The 27,453-nt window shown below is 40.8% G+C and overlaps 1 protein-coding gene across 3 annotated transcripts in view; it reads right to left on the bottom strand.

Annotated features, from left to right (window-relative positions):
• Letm1 (Leucine zipper and EF-hand containing transmembrane protein 1) overlaps nt 1-27,453 on the bottom strand; it is a 58,078-nt gene that overhangs the window by 21,813 nt on the left and 8,812 nt on the right. For 2 of the 3 annotated variants that reach the window (XM_080270922.1, XM_080270914.1), the window contains exon 3: nt 279-422. The exons of the other annotated variant lie outside the window; for it this stretch is intronic. In XM_080270922.1, coding sequence (XP_080127048.1) covers nt 279-422 — 144 coding nt within the window. The remainder of the gene's footprint in view (nt 1-278; nt 423-27,453) is intronic. 3 annotated transcript variants of the gene reach the window in all.

The following is a 27,453-nucleotide window of genomic DNA, read 5'->3' on the forward strand; positions in this document are numbered from 1 at the left end:
ATGCTGATAATAATCCTGAAGGAAAAAAAATATATAATACAGAGAAAGGTGCCAGACTCTGGTTTTTATTTTTTTACTAAATACTTTCCCATCAAATTTTAGTCTATTGTCCCTTCTGCAAGGATGATGTCCTTAGGTGAGATGGCTTCCCAGTGGCACTGAATTCTGGCTAATGTAAAATTATTTTATTCTGCTGAGGGCAACTCCTGAAGTCTAATATGCTGACTTCCATTTTATGTCAAAATTAAAGTAATCTATTTTGTGCTTTCTTCTCTCACCTTTTCATTGGCAGTTTCGAAGGTTGATGGCAGCATGCCTGGGAAGAGCTTGAGTGCAACTGGCAGCAGAAGCTCCATGAAGGGAATAATGATGAACACGGAGAAGGGTAATAATCGAAAGAGATCACTTGTTGTCCGCACCAGCTGTTAAGAGAAAAAGATGGAATATGCAATCTTTGCATATTAAACAGTAAGCATCTATAATACATCTTCACTTTTATTCTCACTCTGACCCTGTCTCACATTAATAAATGGGGTGAATATACAATTTCCTGATTAAAAATAAACATATAAAGATAAGGAAAGAAATGAAACTGCCATAGGCAGAGCACTTGCTGGATGGATCCGATTGTGTCTGACATTAGACATTGCCATGCTCTATGTGTCTATAAAATTTCATAAAGATTCAATGAGCACTGATGGATATAAATTTGTGAAAACTAGCCCACATCAAAGATAAGAATTCATACCCCCTCCCAGCCCAGGGCCTTTGACCCATTCTGATGGAAGCACTAGGTTTCCATGCTTTATGGATACTGTACAGTATTTACTTTCTGAATTTTTTTCAGAGCGATTGGTGCAAAATTGTGACCTGACGAACGCAGACAAACAGACAGACAAACATACCGAACTGACCAACATGCTTGCCGAATCGAAAGATTCTGGCAAGCAACACCAATTATACTGTACTGTACACTAATAATAAAAAGCTGGATGAATTAGATCCGGCATGCTGAGAAAGTTGTTGCTGCTTAACCTTGATCTGTCTGATCAAGCAGACCCGTCAACCAAAGGCAAGCAATTGGATTCTGCATCTACTTCAGGGAACATTGGCTCACTGCATAGGGTGGCCCTGCAGGAGCAGTTGCTTGCTTGCAGGAGATGGGTCTGCTAGGCTAAACAGATCAGTGCTGCTCAAAAACAACTATAACCCAAATAACAGCTCTCTTATAGCATGGGTATTATTGTGCCATCATATTTCCTGTACCTGAATTCAACCTATCTAATCTATTGTGAAGCCAGCATGCCATACCCAAACAGGGATACATTACAAACTTACCTATGAATGGTAAAAATCTGCAAATAATTAGCAGACCCCTCAAACTATTACATGGTCCTTTCAGTCATAATTCAACAATTGCCTAAAAAAACTTTCAGTGCCCCCCAAAATCCTTAGACAATAGAATTTACTTGTTTAAAGTGTTTTAAAATGGTTTACTATGTTAGTCTACAAATAACCAAACCAACATACCTAGCCCAGGAATAAAGTTTTATGAGTACCGGTAGTTAATTAAAATGACAATGGCAATGACAACAATGAGTATGATGATATATTTCAAATGGAGAAAACCACATATCAGGATCTAGGCAACAGTATATTTCACTGACCAATAAAGAGGTGGAGGTGTGGGGTTTGGAGAAACACTTCTCACCCTCCCACCCTTTCTTTCTTCTTTTAGGTCAAGTTACTGACCCTCCACAAACCCACTTTGTCACTTACATGACACACAGGGAACATGTGAGGTTGATTATATGGTTGCCACCCAGCATAGGAAATGGTTTCCTGGTTTACATGAAAACATCTGGGTTGTCACTCAGTTTAGTCATCAGAGGCGACCTGATGATGATAGAGTGGAGTGTATGGGAGGTGAAGGGGGTGAGGAGGGGGAGAATGAGGATGATATGGAAGGCTGGGGTATACAGACACTAACTAGTATACGAGTGAGCATGGTGGGATATGGAGGGAAGCCTGATGGCAGAGATGAGTGATATGGAGAGAGTTATCTGAGGCCACCTTTTCTGGAAATGGCTAAAGCATCAGGATACAGACAGACAAATCTCTCTCTCTCTCTCTCTATTCAAGGTGAGTAACCAGTTGTTTTCTCTTAAGTGGTGTTATCAAACGTGAGCAACAAATCTCAACCAAACTACAAAGGTAATCTTTACAGACTACATCCTGGTTGAAACATCTTATCTCACTAGACCACCAGGCATCAATCTAGGCATATGGCTTCCTCAGCTACAAGGAACTGTTGGTTTGTCATTCAATGTAGGATCACATGAAGACTGCACCATGATCAAGCTGAGTGGATGGTGGGAAAAGTAAATTACATATATACTGATTTGTAAATATGCAAGTATGCTGGTACCTATATATAAATAGGCCTATATTTATAAATACATATATGTAAGTTGTAATTCATTCACACTTTCCAATGCTATATATTGAGTGAGTTTTTACCTTCACTCCATGTTACCACGAGGATACACTCTCACTAGTTACAAGTTCAACTCTCATACACACACAATACTGTACATACATACATAATACAAACATGAGGTACATCATACACACCGATAATCATGCTACACAGACTACATGCTGTGAATACACATCAACCAAAAAATGAACACATTTAGTGAAACACAAAATGAAAGCTATGTACCCCCTGCAAAGAAGGAAAAAGAAATCTTGAAATGAATTTATTAGCGTGTGTTAAGCGCTGACCTGGATCTCTGCTTTTTACAACTCTCTCTCTCTCTCTCTCTCTCTCACACACACACACACACACACACACTTATCCGCAATCAGAAACACACACACACTTATCCGCAATCAGAAACCTCCCCCACCCCCACCTCTGTCTCTCTCTCTCTCTCTCTCTCTCTCTCTCTCTCTCTCTCTCTCTCTCTCTCTCTCTCTCTCTCTCGAGGGGGACGTCTGTTAATAACTAAGCAATGAAACATCCCAGTTATATCGGTGCCACCAAATAAAGGCGTCAGTCTCCATCACCTTTCCTACGGGTGCTGAAAAGGGACGCCTTCATGTGGTGGCACCGATACAACCAGGCGGCTCCTTACTGGTTAAATAAATGTCCCTCGACTCCCCTCCCTATCCCGTTGAAAGGCTGGTAAAATGCACGAGGGGGAAACTTTAGCCTGCAGTCCACCGGGTTCACGTTTCAGATGAACCTAGGGCAACAACAATGAAACTACTACTACCATTATTATTGGTACTACTACTACTACTATTACTACGATTTCTGGTACTACTATATTACTATTTCTACTACTACTATCACCACTAGACAATTTTACTAAGCCTTGTGGAAACCTCTGACAGAGGAGGGGTGAATCAAGACCCAGCGTGTTGCAAGGTCACTGAACTTTTTGAAATTTTTCATACCACGCCACACAGCATCGATCGCACAAAGGGTACAACGAAAACGGGCCAGGATAACACCACTGGAGGGGGGCCTCGGATAAAACGCAAAAGTATTTTCTTCCTCTCTCTCTCTCTCTCTCTCGCAAAATTACAACGTCCGTAACAATGTTCAGTCCTACAACATGATAGACGAATTTCGGATATATCACCGTTAAATGAACCTTTATAAATACCGACAAAATATTACAGCTTATGTTTCTGATTTAGGCTACCTTTACAACACTATATCTCATCTCTGCCCCCGCAAACTAGATCATCATCATCACCATCCAAACCTTTCTTCTTAGGTTCACAAAGGGGTGGGGAGAACCAACGCAGAGGCTCTTTGATCTCACTGGAAATACGTAACAAAAGAAATTCTCTCTCTCTCTCTCTCTCTCTCTCTCTCTCTCCATGACGCAATGCTACCTCTAAAACACGTGCTGCGAAATATTCATACCAAAGCAAAAGGAGGGCGTTGCGGCACCAGTGCGATGGGAATACACGGGGTCATTTTATCTCCTAGCCTCAAGAATATAACATAAAAAGTAAATAAGTTAATAAATAAATGAATAAAGACATAAGCAGACATGAATGGACGAATAAATAGATTTAGTGAAGGACTGGCGGTGTAACTAGGGCGCGTAGCTACAGAACATCACAACAGCTGTATGCAGTCACCATTCTCTCGCTCTCTCTCTCTCTCTCTCTCTCTCTCTCTTGGCTAGGGTGCAAGGTCATGAAGCAAAAACTAACAGAAACCTTTCATACGTTCCACTTTTCAGCATTTACTGATTTATTTCACACTTTTGTACTGAAGGCCATTATGAAAGTACTTTGTTTCTAGGAATGTACTAGCGCTCAAAAAAAAAAAAAAAAAAAAAAATCAAGATATATTACAAGCCTTCCATACTGCCTCATAACTAGATTTACCACTACGTATTTCACTTTATTATTCATTTCAAGTAACGGACAAGATGTTAATTTACTAACAAAAACCGTAGTAGTGTTGAGGAAAAATTAACAGCGACATCTTGCAGCTACAACTAGGTTACCAAGAAATGTTACAACCGGTTTCTAGTTCCTCTTATCTTGATTTTCTAAGAATTATTTCCCCTTCACAACGACTGAAGTGTTAATCTGAATACTGAAAATGTGTCAGTGTCGAAAAACAAACAGCTACATCTTGCAACTCTGTCACCTTTTAACCCCCCCTCCCTCCTCGTCCAAGCATCCCACGCCAACACTCCCTCTCTCCGCCATCCCTCCCTCCACTCCTCCAGCCACCCCTCCGCCCTTCCCTCCCTCCCGCCAACCCTTCGTCCCCTCTCTCTTCCGCCATCCGTCCCCCTCCCCCTTTCTTCCTCCCTCCCTCTCACAGCCATGCACCGAGTCACTTTCTCTTCCAGATCTCACCTCCAACCCTTCAATACACGTGGTCTGACACACGGACACATCCACAAAACACAAGGGGAAGCAACGAGGGCTTTTCTTGTTCTCTCCCATCTCCTCCTCTGCTGTTTTATCTCAACTCCTTTACTAAGTTCTCTCTCCTACGATAAACATAAAGAATTCGGCGGAAACCACACACACACACACACAGGAAGGGTTACCTCCTGGAAGCACGCTGTCTCCCTCACGTACACATCGACCACAATGCACACGAAGCAAGAAAAACAAACAAGCGGTCTTTCACCGTACCTTGGCCCAGATTTTCGTCCTTCTGTAGCTTATTTCACGTGGCTCAGCTGTAGAAAAGGGACAATACTACGGCACTACAGTCTTTCTGTTGCGCTTCTTCGTGTCTAGGATCATAATCTAATGTAAGTTTATTGTTATAACTGAGCACTCAAGGTGGAGGGATGGCAGTTTTAGGCCAAGTTAGAGTAAAATGCGTATGGTGATCTTTTTTTATACTTGTTGCATCCCTTGACTGCCCCTTCAGTACGATGGATTTCTCACAAGCTCAGTAAAATCGTCTGGGGATTGCAAAGATAGCGGTACAGAAGACATCCTAGCGCTGATGCGTCTAATGAACTGTTCCTAAAGCTCTACTGTTTTAAATTAAAAAAAATAATCAAGCAAGAGTGCAATTTGAAAGCAGCTGTTCAGAAATCCAAGAAACTAACATCCACCACAATAAATATACAAAAACAACAAAAACAGCAATAATAATAATGAAGATAATACGGTAATGATGATGATGATAATGATGATGATAATAATAATAATAATAATAATGTTAATATAATAAATACACAAAAAAGAAAACAAGCAATCTTTTCTCTCCTGCTCATAGGTGTGTCTCTAAGTCCTTCAGTACGATGAGGTCTGTACTTCATTATCGTTATCAAGACTATTTTATTCCGCTCTGGTCAGGTTAGAAATATATCTTTTAAATTTAGTTTCTTTTAATTATTCCACTATAATGGAGATCAATCTAGCCTATAGTACTTTGGGAAATAAATCTGGAAATAAATAAAACCAATAAAGGACGTCACCGTAGTTAAAGACAAAAAAAATGGACTACCGATATTGTAAAACACTCTGAACCTCTTCAATCATGGGACTTTATTTACTGTATTACTTTATTTTACTTCTCACTATTTTATTTAAATTCACTTTCGTTATTTTATTCTTGTTATTTCCAGACGATGTTATTAAGAGTAGAAGAGCATCCTAGTACTGAAGAGGCTAACGAAGGCGTTAACTAACCCTTCCAGGATTAAAACTCTCCTAAGCTCAACATCTCTTAGAAGTATTAAGAATACGGTAAAACAGTATTTACGTTATAGTACTAGCAGAGCAGTTAATTCATGCTCATTGCTTGGTAGTTTTTTCTTTTCTTTCTTTTTACATCCCCAAGAAGCTTTCACCCCGAACGTGTTCAAGCACATGTAAGTCATAGTCCATAATAACACCTTCAATCTGGGGAAGTTATTTTTTTCCTAGCTTAATCGGGTTATCACCAATCAATTTCTTTAAACTTACGAGAAGACCTGCAGTAGTAAATGGGTTATACAGAGGTAACATAACTTTTACTGTTCAAAAATCTCTCACGTCGAATAAAATCGCCGGTAAAAACAAAATAAATAAATAAAATGATAAACAGTCTTCTAAATGAAAGGGGGATAAAATCTAACAGAGACAGGGTGTAGTGGGGATACTGGGAAAGGTTAAAACACACCTAAGCTATCAGAATTACGTAACATTTACATAAATATTCAATCACCACCCTTATCACCGTCTCTCCCGCCAGTCAGGGGGAGATAAGCTGTTAATACTCCGATAACAAAGTCAGAACGATATCACGTGGATTTCACGACTGCAATACTGTAATGGTATACTCATGACAGAGAAAGAGAGAGAGAGAGAGAGAGAGAGAGAGAGAGATTCGCAAGTCACCTCCCTTTACTGGTTAATATTACTAATTTGACAGAGGCTTGGCAGGTTTTTCTGCACACAGGCAATTCTCTTCGACATGATGCGTCAGGGAAAAAAAAAAAAAAAAAAAAAAAAGGGACGGGGCCTAAGACAGTGTCGTAGTAAAACCTTTGTCCCTGATTGTGGCTACTTGGTACTATGGATCAAAATGATGGATGAATATACTCGTTCACTGCAATGGTATATTCCTTATTTCATTCTTGCTGCCTACCCACGATTTTTTTTTTTCAGTTTATTAGAGATACTGGACTTTGAACTAGGGAGTAAGACGTAGCTTTCAATGATCCCCTTCACTAAAAATGGCCCTTCCTAAGATCGATAACACTACATAACACTAAAAATGGCCTCTCCTAAGATGAATAATATAAATTACACTAAAAATGGCCTCTCCTAAGATGAATAATACTAAATTACACTAAAAATGGCCTCTCCTATGATGAATAACACTAAATTACACAAAAATGGCCTCTCCTAAGACGAATAATACTACACAAAAAATGGCCTCTCCTAAGATGAGTAACAATAAATTACACTAAAAATGGCCTTTCCTAAGATGAGTAACAATAAATTACACTAAAAATGGCCTCTCCTAAGATGAGTAACACTAAATTACACTAAAAATGGCCACCCCTAAGATGAATAACACTAAATTGCACAAAAAATGGCCTCTCCTAAGATGAATAACACTAAACTGTGTGGAGGTGGCAGAAATATAATACCGGTACATTACTTGACTCAATGACTTAAATCAACGTCTCCCTCATCGTGTCTCCTCCTAGCTATTCATAATGAGATGTAAACATCAAAGCTTGGAAGGACATGAAAGGGGTGGGGAGCCGGCGTGAAGAGGTTAACAGGCCACCGATCTTGTCTTGCACTGTATACCGTACATTGCACTTTTAGCCTACTTCCTCTTAGTGGTCAGTACCAGGAATGACTTAACTTCCCTGTAATGCACGTTCAAACAGAGAGGCATATTTGTCTACCTAATAATAATAATAATAATAATAATAATAATAATAATAATACCGGTATGCGTCGGTCTCGTGTCCCTTGCGTCAACCCAACATACCCAACACTGGACAATATATATCTGAGAGTCCTCAATTTTTCCTGACTAATAATATAATCTAGCACTGTCAAACTGCGTAATCATAACATGGGACAGATATACTCTAGTGGAACAGGGGTGCAAAGAAAAGGAAACAAGCAGATATGGGATGAGGAGAATGGTAGAAATGGAGAAGGAGAGGTAGGGATGGGAAGGAAGAGTCTGAGAGCGAAGAATGAGATGTAGAGAGAACAGGAGTGGGTTGGTGTGGGCCAGTTAGAAGAGAAGGAGACTGCAGGCAACAGAACTTTAAATAGCAAGCAGTCGAGCTCGCTAGTGGTATCTGGTAATGCAAACTCATGTACCTCGGTGACTGAACTTCCTGCACCACTGCACTTGTACACCCACCACCACCACCACTGCCATCACTTCACCCATATTGACATGCATTTAAGCCGCTAATAGGTAATGGTGTTAATTTGTGTCACTTGTGAGTGTGGCCTAAGTGCGTGTGGGGTTGGCAGCCCTGCTTCAAACATGCGTACCCTACTCTGTGCTACTTTTGCTTTGGTTACGGTAGGTCCAATACGCCTACTACCAGTCTGCACTCTACCGTTACAAAGGACACGACGTATTATGAACTATGAACCATAGTCATCACCATCATCATCACCATTATCAGCAGCAGCAGCAGCAGCAGCAGCAGAAGCAACAACAACAACAACAACAAGAGCAGCAACTACATCTCAGCCTCATCAGCCAGGGGACTTTTGAGTTATATGGGCTAAATATAAGCTATTCTGGGCACAAATTTATTCAGCTTAGGTTACATCTCTGAATGAACAAGTTAATAAAAGTAAACTGGCTAAGGAAAAGGGATGACGCCTAGGCAAGTGTTTTGTAAATTTTCTAAGACCGCGATGATGGGCATAAGGAATGGGGTTACGGGTGACCACTGGTAATGAGGGCCGATGTGGTGAAATGCATGGGTTAACATCAATGACGAGCAGATGTTTTATCATATCATGATTAGTCACACGATTTTAATCAGCTTCGAAGACTTTTACCTCTCTAGATTAAAGAGACGGGCACTGTTATACTCGGGATGTGAACCGGACATTTCTGTAATACACCCTTGCGTGCACAAATAATCGCCCTTAAACAATTGCAACGAAAGAATGAGATGGTAGGGGAAAAAGGAAAGGTGATGGAGTAAATGAGGCTTGGTGACAGCAGAGGACCTCTGACGACCCCCCTAAATAGCTGGAAGTTGACAAGCTTGTACTGATTATATTGCGTGGTATTAAGCTTGTACGACTGCTGAAAAAGGCAACTCCCCCATCCCAACCACCCCCAAACCACTGTACGTGACCAGAGTGATAATGACGCTCTTGAGACACACTGGCCCACCTCCTACCAATAGGAAATGTGTTGGGATCAACTCGCTTTGCTTAGTTGGCGGCTATGACTGTTGCAAAAACAAAACATTCTCAACACCATCACTTGACTATCACATACATACATAAACAGTATACATGTATGCATTTTGTAAGACTGTACTCTGCTGACACTCTGCTGGCATGTGTCCGCCATAATCCTCACCCATCCTAACTGCTTTCCAGGCTGCAATATATTCTGCAGTATTTCGATCAAGTCCTCACCAGGATCTCACCCCACCTATTTCTTGGACTGCTCGCAGGTGCCGTTCTTCTTACCCAGCTAGGTTTATTCTCGCATACTGCTTCTATACTGTACATCCAACCCACTTCAGACTACCCGTGCACAACATCTCATCATCGCCCTCGTTGCCCAAGCGTGCTCTAAATCTACACACTCTGTTGTCCCTTGCTGTGCAATGAATATCCACTTCACCTTTTTAAGTTCATGATTTGCACGTCTGTAAATATCATTTTTTCCTGCCTGTACTTCGCTTCCATTCAGCATCAAGCTTTGCACACACGAAACTAGCTCCCTTTCACAAGCGAAGAGTCATTTTTGTCAGAAAGGAGTTGTCAACAGCTCTCTCCATTATTTTTAACCCACTTATTTCTTTCGGCTAAGCTATGTAGGCCAGGAAATAACTGAAACCCACACATTAGCACGCAATATACAATATCTACATATAGTACACATAAATAAAATTATCAAGGACAAGCTGGAGAGTGAGGCCGAAAAAAAAAAAAAAAATGCAGACGCCTAAGCATTTGCAGACATAAGTACCGATTCATTTCCTCAAGCAAAATGTGGAAAAGATGTGCACTAACTGTCCTCGGGGCCCAACAATAACACAGAATATCTCGTAAGAGTATCGTAGTTCCAATAAAAAGTGGATCGATATTACTGTCCGGAACTGTACCTGTGAGAAAAACGGAGTGACATAAAACTGAGGACCTGTTAAAATTTATGCTTGCTACCATCAAATCAATCTATTAAGAGTAGAAGAGACCTCTCGTTGTGGAGGCCAAAAATGATTAGTTAACTCCTTCAGTACGATATGCCTATATAATTTATTCCTCCAACAGCAGGATGATATTTTGCTGAGTTAACATCATGTGAGGCACAAAATTACCAACATTAAATCATAAAGCTCATTTATTACATGGGTCCATTCTTAACCTGTATAAAACCGTCTGGTGGTAGCAAGACATCGTACTGAAGAAGTATATGGAGAATTTCTAGCCCCATCACCACAAGAGGCATTAGGTACACTAAACACAAATATCTGCTGGAAACGGGAACAATAAAATCCATCACAGTGAATAAGCAAAATGCCTTCCTTACCCCTTAACAAGAGTAGGTCTGCCTTATACATAAGGAGTTTCTCTCTCTCTCTCTCAACCCTTTCCTATGAACGATCTGCCCACACGGATCCTTGCTAACCCTTTTCCTATGAGACGTCTGCCACATACATGTCTTTCTAACCTTTTTATTACAAGATGCCTACCGTACACGAGCTCCTATAATCATTCACTGCCAAGGTCTACCATAAGCTGCATTACAAAAGGAGTCTCGGTACTGAAAAGACTAGCTATTGGAATATGCGTCTCAATACCTGACGGAACAATGGCAGCATATCTGTAGCAATATATCGGTACATTTTAAACTAGAATGAGATGGTCTGGACTTAACGATAATAGTTTTACTGCATTTACAAACGTACCAGAAAAAGAACTGAATAGAAAAGGGAAGAGAGAGAGAGAGAGAGAGAGAGAGAGAGAGAGAGAGAGAGAGAGAGAGAGGGGGGGGGAATTTAGCTCACAGATCCTTTCCCGTGTCAGATAAAACAGATGACCAACAGATAAGCGTGTACAGTGATTAGGCAGCAAATTTTTACCCCTTCAGTACGATGACATCCGTTTTACAGTTTATTCCTGTCAGCTCCATATAATGTTACTCAACTTAGGAACCATGTCCAGTGAAAAAATAAACATCTCATATGACTTCATAATGTCAAATATAGTAAATGCGTTACATGAGTTTTTACTTGGAAAACATGTCCAGCTGAATAATAAAGTACACGGTTTATATGACTATTATCTGTACTAAATAAATAAAGTAAATGATTCATAAGATTATTAACTGTAGAAAAGAAATAAACTGATGCCTCATGACTTTATTATCCTGTGCATAAAGAGAGTAAAGGCTTTGTGTTTTTAACTTAGAAAACATTTACAATACATAAATGCAGTAAATGCCGCGACTTTATAATCTCCTGTAAATAAAGTAAATACCTCAAGACTTTAAGAAACATGTCGAGTAAACAAATGAAGTGAGCACCTCTTTATCACCCTACCCTGAGGTACACCCAGGAGGAACAGGTTTAAATGTGTAGCAGTTCATGTTACAACCCTGCCCATCGACATGTGTTGCTATGCTCCATCCTCGCACCCCTCACTCCATCCTCACACCCTCACTCCATCCTCACACCCTCCCCCCATCCTCACACCCTCACTCAATCCTCACACCCTCCCCCCATCCTCACACCCTCACTCCATCCTCACACCCTCCCCCCATCCTCACACCCTCACTCTATCCTCACACACTCACTCCCGACTCCTGACCTTCGTCCTCACACCATCACTTCCTGTCTCCTAACCTCCATCCTCACACCTTCACACCCTGTCTCCCTGCTACACTCTTGAGGTACAAACAGGGATTAATGTTCACCCACTATTCCACTGCATCTAGTGATTATATGTGGGAAAATCCGTCACTTTCTTCCCTGACGCATCATATCAAACAGAACCATCTATGGCAGGGAAAACAAACAAACAAACGAATAAACACACACACACACACACACACACACACACACACACACACACACACACACACACACACACACACAAAGGCCTCCATCAACTTTGAATGATTTGACAGGGGAGGAAAATAAGGAAAAAAAAAAAGTGGATCAGGCTCGTTAGGTGAACATTATGTCTCCCACTGTATCCGAAATATCCAGGTCAGGATGGAACTGTCGCGCCTTCATCTGACCACTAGTGAGTTAAGAGTTACAAGTGCAAGCGTCTTTGATAATTTCCACAGAATCAAACAGATCGCCTTTACAATAGATAAGTATCATGTGAAAATAGCTTCGATGTTTTCAAGCACTTGCCGAACTCTACGTCACTGATGGAAACTATGGACACCAAAACGATATAAACAACATCAAATCGGCAGGGAATGTATGTGTGGTGGTTGAACTAAATTTCTTCTCCAAGTACAACAATGTATGCACGCTCTGCGCTCATTTGCGCCAACCTTTCGCCTATAAATCTAAAAGTAGTAACAGTAGTACTAGTAGTGGTGGTAATAATAGTACCGTAGTAGTAGTAGCAGTAGTAATATAATAATAATAATAAATAATAATAATAATATTATTATTATTATTATTATAACGAATCAACAACAGCTATCTTGTCTCCCCACAGCTCCTTGCATTCATTGATCGCTCTCCAAGGCAACCGCACCTCCCTCCTCCTACTCATTTTTCACTTTTACTTATTCTCCCCTATTATTTTTATCTTTCCTTTTCTTCTTTTTTTTTTATTGTTACTGCTACTATTGCTAATATTAACTGTATTTCTCTTCTTAAAATCTTATCTTTCCTTTTCTTTCTTAATACTGCTGCTACTACTGCTAATATATCGGTACTTCTCCTCTTCTTCCATTCTCATCTTTCCTTTTCTTTATTAATAATACTGTTATTACTGCTTCTTTTTCCATTCTCAACTTTCCTTTCGTTTCTTAACAACACTGCTGCTACTGCTTCTTCTATTACCGCTGTTTCTACTCATTTACTATTACGGTCAATCATATTACCGATACTACTCTTCCATTCCATTTCTACTTTCTCCCATTTCCTCCTCCTCTTCCTATTACTACTACTACATTTTTCTCCATTTCCCAACTTCATCCTTCTATTTTCCTCCTCTCAGAGCCAACCCGACACGATCATACAACCAACATGTGTGACTACTTAATCGTAAGATTTATATTTATCTCTGTTTTAACACGTTCATTCATAGTCGTTTACTACTACTACTACTACTAATACCTAATCATCATCATAATCAAAATCCTGCTTTATTCTTCCTCCACCCTTTCCTTTCATCTCATTTTTTCATCTCCCTCCTCCTCCTCCTCACCCTCTCCTCCAAAAACTCTCCTCCTCCAACTTTACTACAACCAAACTAATCCTCCTTCACTACTCTCATTTCAGTTTCTCCCATTCAGTTTCTCATAATCCTCTTCCTCCTTCTTTCTCTCCTTTCCTTCTATTTTTTTCCTTTCCTCCTCTTCTTAACAGACCTAGCTCGCTACATTAAAATAAAACATGTGACACTTCAACGCAAAACTATTTTACCTCTGTTACAAGTGCTGTGTGTGTGTGTGTGTGTGTGTGTGTGTGTGTGTGTGTGTGTGTGTGTGTGTGTGTAAAAATCTTTAAAAATTTGGAGGGCAAGAATTAACACAAACCAGGATTATTAACTTCTCTACCACTCCTCCTTAATAATGACATCTCCAGCCTGGCCATCACCACCTCTTCTTTAAGGCAATGCAACTCAACCAGCCCGGTGCGGGTCGATACTACTGACCTTGCCCCGCGACACACACACACACACACACACACACCATAACCCTCTGCCACGAAGAAAACACGTGTCAAGATAAAAACCGCACACCTACTTACACACCAATATAAACCCTCTGCCACGATGCAAACACGTATCAAGATAAAACCGCACCCCTACTCACACACCAATATAAACCCTCTGCCACGAAGGAAACACGTTTCAAGATAAAAACCGCACACCTACTCACACACCAATATAAACCCTTTCAATCTTGCCCCACGATGCACCATAATCCTTTGCCGGGAGTAAGACACGAGTTAAAGATCATACATCAATTTCATACATCATTATACCCCTCCTTCAATCGTGCCCCACAACCAACACAATAACCCTTTGCTGGGAATAAGACACGTGTTAAAATAAAAACCTTACATCTAACCATAAACCATTAAAAATCCCTTTAATCCGGTGGGCATTACTTACTACCTCATTAATCCGGTAATGCATTACTATACCTCAATTTTATTCAGTTTACGTCATTGGCTATTTTTCGAACCGGGGGATGGACAAAGCTCTCACTAACCCTTTCAATACCAGGCCTTTCTTAAGCTTAATAAAATAGTCTGAGAGTGCACAAAATTAACGATTCCAAGCTAGAATGCACTGGTATGACTGAAGGATGACGTCACCGCTCAGGCCACAATCACGTGACCACGAGACGTCATCGATCCCGCGCGCAGTATTACCAGACCCACATGATTTTCCCACTATAAGCCGCACAAGCATACGTTTCCAGTCCTCAGCTAACTACAAACCACTAATTATGCAACTCTAAAGAATTTTCTCGTGAATTTATACTTAAAACATATATCAACACCTGTCTAACAAATTAATATAGGAATGGAAGGTGACGATGCGCGTGGGACGGGGTGGGGTTGGCAATACTGATGGCCTACTGAGAGGAGACTGGATGTTCAGAAGGTGGGATGAATCAGCATGTTCACCAGCCCCACCCGTTCGTAAAACAGTGCTTATTTTTACCCATTACCATTAAACTTGGCTAGTATGGTCTGGCGTCTAAGTTTCCCGCCAAAAATATGAATTAGCTGTAATTTTTGTATGTATACCTATACTAGAATCTTGCAATTGCTCAGGGTAAACCTTCTGTTGCAAGATTAATTTGAGTCATATTCACGCTGACCTAAGACACAACGTTGCACACCCATCTTGGCGATTTATGTAGCTAATGTTTTCCGTGTTATATACTGTATATGTTCATAATATCAAGTTTAAATGCAACGGTAATATAAACGTGAATATTGAAATGCAACGTGGAAAACTAATCACTGAGAAGTGTTAATACCTAAAGCCAACACGAATACTGTTACACCTCTTTATGTTGATTAAATAACTTGTAGGCAGGCTATAAAATATATTTAATCCATTTAATACGACGGCGCCTTTTTTTTTTTCTTTCACCACCTTTCGTTGTATTAGCACTGTACCTTTTACAACAATAAATATTTTAATTCAATTTTTTCTAACTTCGAGCGATTTTGTGTACGTAGGAGAAACATCCCTCAGTGCTGGAGTTAGAGAAATCCCATTACATTTCGCATTACAAGAACGAAGAGTGTGGTTATTCTGTTCAGCATAGGAAAGACACTACGATTCACTGAAGAGGTGTATCCAGTAAGGTATATCTATTACATTTACCATCTTAATTATGGCAATAACTTACATTCTTGGTGAAAAGAGAAAGAAAATGAAAAAAATATACGACTGACTACCTACCAGACGATTTTTTTTTTAAAGCGGCAATTATTTCTTGTCTATTCACACTGTTTACTGAAATCTGAGAGAGAGAGAGAGAGAGAGACTGTATAGGGGTATATAAAGGATATCCAAACCTTCCTGTCGGAAAAGTTCATTCCAAGCTAGGCTATATAAAATCAAGCAACAAAGGAAAAATAACGAAAAATAAAGGAAAAAGCAAATGAAATTATGTACCGGTACTCGAGATGAAGAGGTTAGTCATTTCCTCTTAAGATAATATTCCCGAAAACTCTTAGGCGATTTTTTTTTTTTTTTTTTTGTACCCTACATTTCGTTTTCTAGGCCATGACTGATTGCGATGGGAACAATAACCCTCCCTATTCTCTCTCTCTCTCTCTCCACGACATAGGCATACATAATGAAGGGGGACTGTGACGTGCTGGTCTTAATGATCAAATCTTCCTAAATTTAGTAAGCTCCGTAACACTTCCTCACAAGCGATTTATATTCCATATCGAACATCATGTTCTCTCAAATAACTAGCTTTTAAATCCTTTGTTATCATGACGCCTTTCAAATCTTACCCCTGCTATCTCTTCACAATTTTATTTAGCTTTTTCTACAGTTATGAGTCTGATTTTTCCATTTCACATAACACTTACTGGATTAAGGCGTCTGGCATGACAGATAGATGATAGACATAACACTATATTAAGCTTAAGTGATATTGTTCGAATCAGAGAGGTTAAATATAGCCTTCAATAACTCATCACTACTACACTGTCTTTAACGCGGTCTAATACTGCCATCTCTCCATCTGAGTTATAACAACAGATTAACACTACAATGATAACTCGTCACGAAGAAGTACTAGGGAAAGGATGTGGAGTCGTAGCACTGTCTTGGCCTGCCAATGAGCCACGTGAAATAAACTGCAAAAGGACGAAAATCATGGTCAAGAAAAGGTGAAAAGAGTATAGACATTTCTCTCAACCTGAACAAAATTAGCCTATTTGGTAACAGGAGGAGCCATCACAAGACGTCATCGTACTCAAATGGTTAAACAGAGATCCCTCGCCTCACCCAGCACCTTAATCTTATAATCTACTCGTATCTTTCAAATCTGTTCCTTCACAATGTTCTTTGCTTTCCCCCCTCCCCCCCCTTTTTTTCCTTCTAACAAGCCTACTTTCATATCCTTCCATCTCATCCCGTCATCCTATCCTTTCTTCCCTCATCTACTTCCATTTTATCCCCCCATCTCACTCTCGGTCATCCTATTCGCTTTCTTCCATTTTATTTCTCCATCTCATTCTCGGTCATCCTATCCTCATTCTTCCCTCATCTACTCTCCCATTTTATTCCCCCCCCCCATCTTGTTCTCGGTCATTCTATCCTTAATCGTACCTCATCTACACTTCCATTTTATACCCAATCTCGTCCTCGGTCATTCTATCCCCATTCATCCCTCCTCTACTTTCATTTTATCCACGTTCTCGCTCTCAGTCATCCTCACCTTCTTCCATCAGCTCCTGGCACTACTCATCCGACACACACACACACACACACACACACACACACACACACACACACACACACACACACATGCATATAAAAACAGTGAGGATGTGTGTGTGGGATGCCAAACACTGCCTCAGCCGTCAACAAGCACTGGGCCAAGCAATTAGAAAACTGGTACTGGTAAATACTGGTGTCGCAAACTATCCAAACCGGTATTTTCTTTTTTCGCAACATCTGACGAAAACTGGTATAAGGGTATGTAATAGCATTCATACCGGCACTTCAATATAATTCTGCTAAAGATGATGATGATGATACTACTACTACTACTACTACTATTATTATTATTATTATTATTAGTAGTAGTAGTAGTAGTAGTAGTAGCTGCACCACCGATGATAATAATACTACTCTATTTACAGCCAGACGCCTTAACCACGTAAGGGGTGCCTACAAACAAATCGCCTCCATGTCGCCTTGTCCCCTGGCATTTCGATGTCCTCAGGGCATAATAATAATAATAATAATAATAATAATAATAATAATAATAATAATAACTAGTTACTGCTATATCAAAACAGCCATACCAGCATCTCAATATTATTTTTCACAAGAACTTAAATCACTCGAAAACAAAACCGGTACAAGGTCTGACTTTAATTTCTTAATATTTTTTACATTCTTAGGCTGCTTTAGATGGCGTATTTCTCATTCTATTACTATCATTTCTAGGCTATTCTATGTCTTGCTGTGAAGGAGCTATTGAAGGCTGTATCTACACCCTTCATTTCGAAAAGACATCATGCGGAGATAGCAAGAACAGACAGGGGTAAAGGAGAAACTAACAAACAGGCAGAGAGTGATGACGTACCTTACTAACAGAGACAGTGATAAAACACTCTATCAGACAGACAGGGTTAACAAACTAACACACAAGGTAAAAATAGGGGTAGCGAACACAAATACCAAGCAGTTAAACACAGCCTATGTAAAATTTAGCCAAGTAGCTTCACAAATCGAAGTTATTTCCAAAAAACACATTACTTATAATACTCAACAAACCCATTCCGACAATCCTCCCCCCTCTCCCACATACACCATTAATAACAGACAGACAGACAGAAGCAGTTCGACAAACAAATCTACTTCATATAGGCTACCGTACACCTGTCACACTCACACACCTGCCTCTTTCTTTGACAGCTTCTATAAGGGTGACACGTTGGTGGGTATTTATAGCGGTGAAAAGACTGACTGGTTGACTCCTTGGCTGGGATGTGCTCGCTCTTGGCACCGGTACTAGGGAAAACCAGGAAACGTGGGGGAAGGAGGGAAGTGTGGATGGTGTTGGGAAAGGCTGGGAACGTGAGTCGTATTGAGGAATGGCTGGGATTGTGGATAAGGGGGAAGTGTGGGGTGGTTCAAAACATTCAGATTCACACACCTGCCTCTAATAACCGCAAAACATCTACCTCTCCCCCTCCCCTTCCCAAAACCATATACAAACGTTAAATGAGACAGGAAAAAGGGAAAAGAAAAAAAGGATAAACAGCAACAGTCCACAGGGGTCTCTCATATGCTTAATAAAACACACACACACACACACACACACACACACACACACACACACACACACACACACAGGTAAAAAAAATAAAAGATGGTACTGAAGGCACTGTTCAAGCAAGGCTACACAAGTCTATAAATTCTTCCCGGTTGTATCTCTGACAAAATTATGTCCTCGAACGTTTTTAGTCTAGAAATAGAAGAAATTGGAACGTTGCAGATTTTCTCCAATAATGTGTCAGTGTGTTCTATCATAGCTTTGTACACTAACATAATACCGGTACCGTAATCTAACACGTTCAAGGCTTTTTTATTTTTTTTTTTAATGCGAAGTAGAAAGACTCAAATGCCAGAAGCCCGTGGAGTTGTTCATTAAAAAATAATCAAAACACCATCATTTCGATATGTTTGACCTCAGTACTTTTAAAAGACTGAGGGTCATAGGCAAAGAAAATACAGGCTAAAGAAGATAGCTACCAGTAGGCCTAATTTCAAAACTGGTCAGCATACATGAATGGCTTATGGTGTCATTTAATTCTTGCATCAGAAAGTTGAACAGAAATGGGAGAGTACGCTGCCAGACAAGTGCTACGAGTCCGCAACCATACAGCGGTGCAAGCAGCCAGTTCAGTAGAGCAGTGGCCTCTTAAGTACCGATAAAAAAGATAAAGATGGAACAATGCGGGTTCTTACGTGTTTATGAATGCTGGTATGATACATCAATCAATGTCCTGACTTTCTCGCGGTTCAAATGTGCGAGCGTATTCGTCTTTATTGAAGTGTTTTCATATAATCTTGTGAGGGGAGAAAGGAAGAGGAGGGGGAGGGAGAAGGACAAAGTCTGGCACGAACATGTGACTCCCCCCCCCCCTCACGACACACCTTTCCCACGTGCACAGGTAACCTAGGAGAGGGGGATGGAGGGGCTGGGGAATTACACCCTGTTTACTGTAATTTGGCCTACATTCGCCATCTCTCCATCTTGAATGCTGAATTGTTAAAACAGATTTACACTAGAATAGGATGCTAGTCACGATGTAGTGCTATGATAAAGCTGTAGAGTCGTAGTCCTGTCTTACTCTGCCACTTGCCTACCGTACATGAAATATGCTGCAAATAGACGAAACTAGAGCAAAGTACCTGGTAATAAGTAGGAAAAAATGCGTTATTCAAATATGTACACTATCGTACTACTACTACCGGTAAGTCGATATTAGCCTCTTTGCCGCCCAAGCTGAATAAAATTGTCCAAGGATAACAGGAACAATATTGTCACCGTACTTTAATGGGTTCCGGAAAATGTTTTAAAAGACATCTACAGCAAACACTTCTCCTAACCTCACAATGAGTCAGACGTCTCCATCACCTACTAATAATCTAGCTAAAAAAAAAAAAAAACTCAACGGTACCAAGAATATTACAATTATACACGTAGACTTCACCGTATTGAAAGGCTTTATGAATGAGGCAGGAATAAGGGTAAAGAACTGGAACTGTATGCAATGAATAAAAATGGCAGAGTAAGGGGAGGTGTTACATGGCGCCAAATAGTCTAGCTTCACTCTCATCCCTATCCCCTGGCACTCACCCATACATCACCCCTTACTCCCATTAAGTGTTCCCCCCTTCCCCCCTCTTCTCTATAAATATATCCCCCCTTCTCCTCTTCCCTTTAAGCGTTTCCCCGTTCCCCCTACCCACTCTTCCCGTAAGTGTCTTCTCCTCTTCTCCCCTCCTCCCTTTTAATATCTCTCCTTCCCTAAGTGTCTCCCCTTTCCCTCTCTCTCTTCCCTTCAAGTGCCTCCCCTTGCCCTCTCCTCCCTATAAGTATCTCCCCTTCCCCTCTCTTCCCTTTAAGTGTCTCCCCCTTCCCCTTTAAGTATCTCCTCATTCCCCTCTCTCAACCCTTTAGTGTCTCCCCTCTCATTCTTCTTTTAAGTGCCTCCCCTTTCCTCCTCTTCCCTTTACGTGACTCCTCCTCCCTCCCTCTTCCCTTTACATGTCTCTCCCTCTCCCTCCCCCTTGCCTCAACACCTGCCACCCATTTGGAGTACGATATGCTCATACAGCCTACCCCACCTGTCCTGGGTACAGTACTGTAAGTCCAAGTGGGTAGATTTATTAACATGAACCTCTCTCTTTGTCTCTGTCTCTCTCTCTCTTTGTCTCTGTCTCTCTCCAGAGTGTCTTTCTCGGATTAAGAAAGTCCGCTTGAAATCTAAAAGTCTCTCCTAAAGTGTATAAAATTACCCAGAGGAATCAATAACAAACTACAACGGACGTCATGATGTTTGAAGCGGTTAACCACTCCCATATCCCCATAACTTCTAATTTCATCTAACTCTTCTTAGCTGACATTCTCTATAGCTACGAATGCCTTTATTTTGGTTTGCATCAGACGATTTTCTTCACGTGGGAAGAGATCACCCTCAATGAAAGGTATTAGTTCTTACCGTAGCTTCTTCCATTAATCACCTTAGAAGAGATCTTTCAACTTGCCTACCCCAAGATATTAAGGTTTGAGGAGACACTGTTGTAAAGCAGTTAAGTTACTACCATTCACTACCACTAAGCAAAACAATTACGACACACCTAAGTATCGTAGTTAACTCTCACTTTAAGAAAATACAAGGCTATAATTATACGAACTGATAATTTTTCCAACAAATTACCATACTCATCTAGGTGGCCTAATGAAAAAAAAAGTATTAAACTGATGTTTCTCCAAGACCAATTAAGCCATTAGGCAATTTATACCAAATAAAATGATTACAAAAAAATGCATTACTGTAATGAAACCGAATAATAAATATACGATTTTCATTCTCTCGTGAGCAATATAACCTAAATATGTAAACATTCATATCAACAACAATCTCTATCCGCTGATAAAAACCAATGCGGACCGAGCGCGCGTGCGTGTGTGCGTGCGTGTGTGCGTGCGTGCGTGCGTGCGTGTGTGTGTGTGTGTGTGTGTGTGTGTGTGTGTGTGTGTGTGTGTGTGTGTGTGTGTGTGTGTGTGTGTGTGTGTCTTTATTTACACTCCATCATCAAATCATCCACACACAAACACACTGTGCTTATCTCGATCGGAACTGGCGTGATGGTTTAACGAAGGTGTTTCTATAACAGGTCGAAAGGTAATGCTAAAGATTAGCATTTACATCCTCTAGCTGGAAATCGAACTCTGGTCTTTTGAAACAGCGGCTCCTTGTGTGTTATGTGCGCCCTATGTGCCGTGTACGTACTGGATAAGGTACACATAGCACGTAGGGTGTGGTGCTGATTAGGATATGTGTTATTTACAGTGCGGGCTTCCTGCCTGACAACAAAGTGACGAATATAACACTGCTTGGCAACCTCACTACACACCCCAAGCAAGAGATATAGCCTACCTACGCACACTCATAACCCATCCACACACACACACACACACACACACACACACACACACACACACCGATATATCATTTATTCTTCACTTACTACCGTACTAAACTGCAAAGTAGGCCAAATATACCTAAGTCAACACCTCCAATACAACACAAGAATCTAGATTCCAAATACGATGTTGTGACACGATTGAAAAAAAAAAAAAAAAAAAAAAAAAAAAAAAAAAGCCAACACGGGTACAGCGAGTGAGATAACTAATCGTATGTTGCACTGATAAGGTGATAAAAGGAGGTCGAGTATTTCACCACTTTTTCTTTCACCTAGAAAAAAAAGGTTCAAAACTAGAGTGGACGTTGACAACAGATGAAAATTAAGGTAAAAGATAACTTCCTTTGTAAATATGACGAGTTAGGTCCGTATTCTCGTCGGTTAAGGAAGTTCCCTAACATCTTTTCCTCAGGGATTTATTTTTGGATCCGGCTGTTAATTAATTCTGTCCCTTACTTAAGCAGAGGATGGTGTTATTAATTTCAACTCTCCCAGGCTGGTATGACTCACGCACAGCTGAATAAAACGGTCTATCGTTATCGAGAGAGAGAGAGAGAGAGAGAGAGAGAGAGAGCATTCGTCAGTGTCCTCTCGGCCTATACGGTATATCATTCTGGCAACGGTAGGACAAGTGAGACCTTTCTAGGTGAAGGAAAAAAAAAAAAAAAAACCCAAGTCAGACATAAGGATGACAAATTCAGTAATATGCTCCAGTACTGCTCTACTGATAAAAATAAACCAGTACAAAAATAATGTATAGTCCATCACTGCCCATGGCTACACGTACAGGATAGGCTATATAACGTTTCCTTCCTTCTTTGAAACTCTCATAAATGCAGTTTTGTATGGGTCTTGTTCGCTGTGGTACAGAGAGGATAGATAGACAGTGACAGGCAGAGAGACAGGCTTGACAGAATGAGTTTACTTCGCTACAGTATAGATTCCTGTAGGTAGATAGATACAAAGACAGGCAGAGAGATACAGTTTTGTTCGCTACGGTACAGATTCGAGTACGGTTGGCAGACAGATGCAGAGACAGCAGGGGGACAGGCTGGATAGATAGAGTTATGATACCATGCGTTATGACCACAAGCTAGCAGGGTGATAAGGAGGGTATGATACCCGATAAGAATGTGTGTCAGCTGGATGTTGTCGTCACCATTCTTATCAGGACCTAGCCAATGCATCCGTAGCAACCAAATCTCCTTCAGCTGCAACCAAACACCCTTCACTTGGAACAACAGAACAACACTACACGTAACTGTATTCTTTTAACGGTATTATCTTTGTGCAATCGTTTAATTTATTCACTGATGCAAGGTGTTTATATTTCAGATCACGAACATTATTTATATCTGTACTCGCACCGTAATGCTTACGTGATTCTCTCTCTCTCTCTCTCTCTCTCTCACACACACACACACACACACACACACACACACACACACACACACACACACACACACACACACACACACACACACACACACACACGCACAAACACTCTCTCTCTCTTCCTTAATGTAATCAGTCTTCTAATCATTACTGCAGGTCAAACAAATTAATGAAGTGAATACTAGCTATCAAATATACTCTCTTTCCTATTACTTACATCTATCTTGTAAAACTGTGGTGGGGGGGGGGCTATTAAAAAATTTGGAAGTGTGGGGGTCATCATGAACAAAATATTGGAAAACTACCGGTACCTGTATACCTCCATGCAAATGTACTCGTTCCCCCTGTCTCCTCTCCTCTCTCCTGACCTACATCACTATATCCATTAACTCTTGCAACAGCACCACCCTTTTTTATTACCCTCCCCCTCCCCCCCTCTCAATATTGCCATTCCTCTTACGTCGTGGTTGTAACAAATTTATTTTTCTTGCTCCACAAAATAATTTGTTATAAACCTAATTATACTGCAGACATCTGGTCCATCTATTTATCCATCAAGTCCTTTTTCTGCCCTAGCAAAAGAGAAAAGGTCCGGATCTTGACTACTCAGTCCCTTCCTTTACAGTGAGTGACCAGCTTCACCCTCCCTTGAGTGGCATGCTGTGGAGAATAAACTCCTGCCGCCCCTCAGATAGTTAAACCGTTAAGAGCCTCATCTGGCTCTTAACTACCTAGATCACCAGATTTCATTTGCTTGTATGGTTACCAACCAGCGTAGTAAATGGTTTCCTGGTCTACAGTAAACCATATGGCTTCTCGCTCAGTACAGAGTCACCTGAAGGCACCAATACACCGAGCGAGGGGATACAGGGCGCACCCATCTACAATTCACAATAGCAGTGTTAAGTGACGCTGATCTGGATCCTCCGATGCTACGGTTCCTCACGCGTGCCTCAAGGGAGGGGTTAAGGCAGGCGTCTGGAGTGGCCTACATATGATGGCAATCATGTAATATCCGGAGATGGACATGAATGATGTACATGTACAAAACTTCCATTACGCAGTGGAATCCTTGTGTAATACCTAGACTGGACCCCAGATGATAAATGCTGTCATTCACCACCACTACTATCATCATCACTATTATTATTATTATTATTATTATTACCGTACTACTGTATAACATCATCTTGAACCAGTACCTTGTTAGCTAACTTGGTACCAGAGGTGAGATCCTAGGCAATGCTGATTTGATCTCTTGCAAAACAAGGATTAGTGGAGAAAGGAGATCCCCCCGCCCCTCTCCTCCCCATGTCATGGGAGCAAATGGACTGCTTGCAACACAAATGGTGGGCAGAGAAGTATACACATCCATACTTTCATCCTCCCATCCTACCCCTTTATTCTTAATGGCTAGGACGCCGGAATTTTATTGCGGATACCACAAGATGCGTTTATTTCGATGTGATCCTAACTTCAGACGGCACAGTAAGTTGCTTCTTCTAACATGTCAGTTATATCTCATATTTTTCTTTTCTGTTCCCAAGAAATGTCATCACTACTGGTAACACGGTTAATCAATAGTTTTATCTACACTCAGTACCATTCTTATCTCCGATAACTAACACAGGCAGGAGAGATTGCCTAGGTTATATAGTCACCTTCACTATCATGAAATATTACAGGTTTTATTAGTTTAACATATCGCAATATATAGAGAATCTCCGTAAGACGTCCTCTGATTGATGGGACAGGAAGATACTGTGTCTGACTCCCTTCAATCAGAATGGTCTTCTGAGCAGAATATTACCGTCTTATGGAAGCCTTAAAAAAAAAAAAAAAAAAAAGCTTGCTAGGTTTGCTGGTACGCTGGATGGTAACCAAATACTCCAACAAATGGAAGCCTGGTAGTCTTGCGGGTTAAAGTGATGCAACCATATTCGGTTGACTTTAGATCCAAGGTATGGTAGGGGTTTAAGGTTCACAAAATGCCGCTCAGAGACGAGTAATTGATCATTTGTCTTACACGTGTGGAATGACTAGCTTTGAACCGGCTCCAAGGCTCGGATAACGGACAGATGGATGGATGGTTGTGACTGAAGAGGAATGTCAACAGGCAAAGTATATACCGTACTTGGGGCACCAATACCTTCCACCCCAACCTAACCTAACCACCACAACAAATCAAGCCCACCACCACCACGGATACCTAACCTAATTACCACCAAAAACCTCACACCACCATCACCCAACACCACCACCACCACCAATCCCAAATCAAGCCAAACCTATCACCATCACCACCAATCCCAAATCAAGCCAAACATAATCTATCACCACCGCCACCAATCCCAAATCAGGCCAAATTTTATCTCTCACCACCACCACACCCCCAAATCAAGCCAAATCTTATCTCTAACCACCACCACCAATCCCAAATGAAGCCAAATCTAATCCATCACCACCACCACCACCACCATCCCAGATCAAGCCAAACCTAATCTACCACCACCACCAATACCCAACTTAACCGGACCTAAATTCACACCACAGCCATCTGGCCTATACCGGAACAACATATGCATTAGTACGAAGCCTCTTGTAACTCAGCGGATATGACGTCACTTGGTAACGGGCCAATGATGACGTTAGGCCACATGTCATCGCTAATCTGGTCCTGGCCACCCACCTGCACAGGATACCGGTAACACCTGACATGTACACTGGGGAGAAGTATGCCATTCGGGACGTGGAGGACCATAAACAAATAAATGACGCGAGTAAATAAATAAATAAATGATGCAAGAGTAAAAAAATAAATACATGAAACAAGAGTAAATAAATGACACGAGTAAATAAATAAATGATGCATAGTAAATAAACAAATGATGCAGAGTAAATAAATAAATGACGCAAAAAGTAAATATATAAATGATGCAAGACTAAATAAATAAATAAATAAATGATGCAAGAGTAAATAAACAAATGAATGACGTAAGAGTAAATAAATAAATGAATGATGTAAGAGTAAACAAATAAATAAAGGACATATGAGGGAAGACAGTTTAGCTAAGGTTACTACCGGTGGAACAAGAACTGGGGTACGGGGATGTCATTTGAGTCGACACAGTAAAATACAAATAATAAATACAGATGAAGAGAGTACTGTAGACGAAATGAGAACCAGGCTTGGAATATCAGCTTTGACGAGAGAGAGAGAGAGAGAGAGAGAGAGAGAGAGAGAGTGTGTGTGTGTGTAAAGACAGACAGACAGATAAACAGACTAATAGAGGTAAATAAATTGATACAGACTGACAGAAATGAGTCAAATGAATGGCTAGAAAACAAGATAGAAGGTGCATTTTTTTATGCAAAGAAGGAACCAAAGGCCATGAACCCGCAAACTGTTCCCTCCAAGAAAAGCAAACACAAGATACGAGTAACAGAGCCAAATTCAAGATCCGTTCCATTCGAGATGCCTGGACACACTGAGTTTGAAAGACTGGAGATCACAGGCGGTAGGAAATACAGACACAAGGAGACCACCAGAGCTGCCCCGATGCATACAAGAAGGACAGGAGAGTAACGGTTAACTCTTGCATTCGAGAGCTGGACAGAAAAGAGATGAGTTAGTTGCTAGAAGGGCGCTACGCGCCTTAGTGGTGAAGGAATGCAAGCCGACTGTTCAGAGTAGTAGTT

Source organism: Coenobita brevimanus, chromosome 5 (genome assembly GCF_032717465.1).
Source record: "Coenobita brevimanus isolate Jiangsu-jjx chromosome 5, ASM3271746v2, whole genome shotgun sequence".
NCBI lineage: Eukaryota > Metazoa > Arthropoda > Malacostraca > Decapoda > Coenobitidae > Coenobita > Coenobita brevimanus.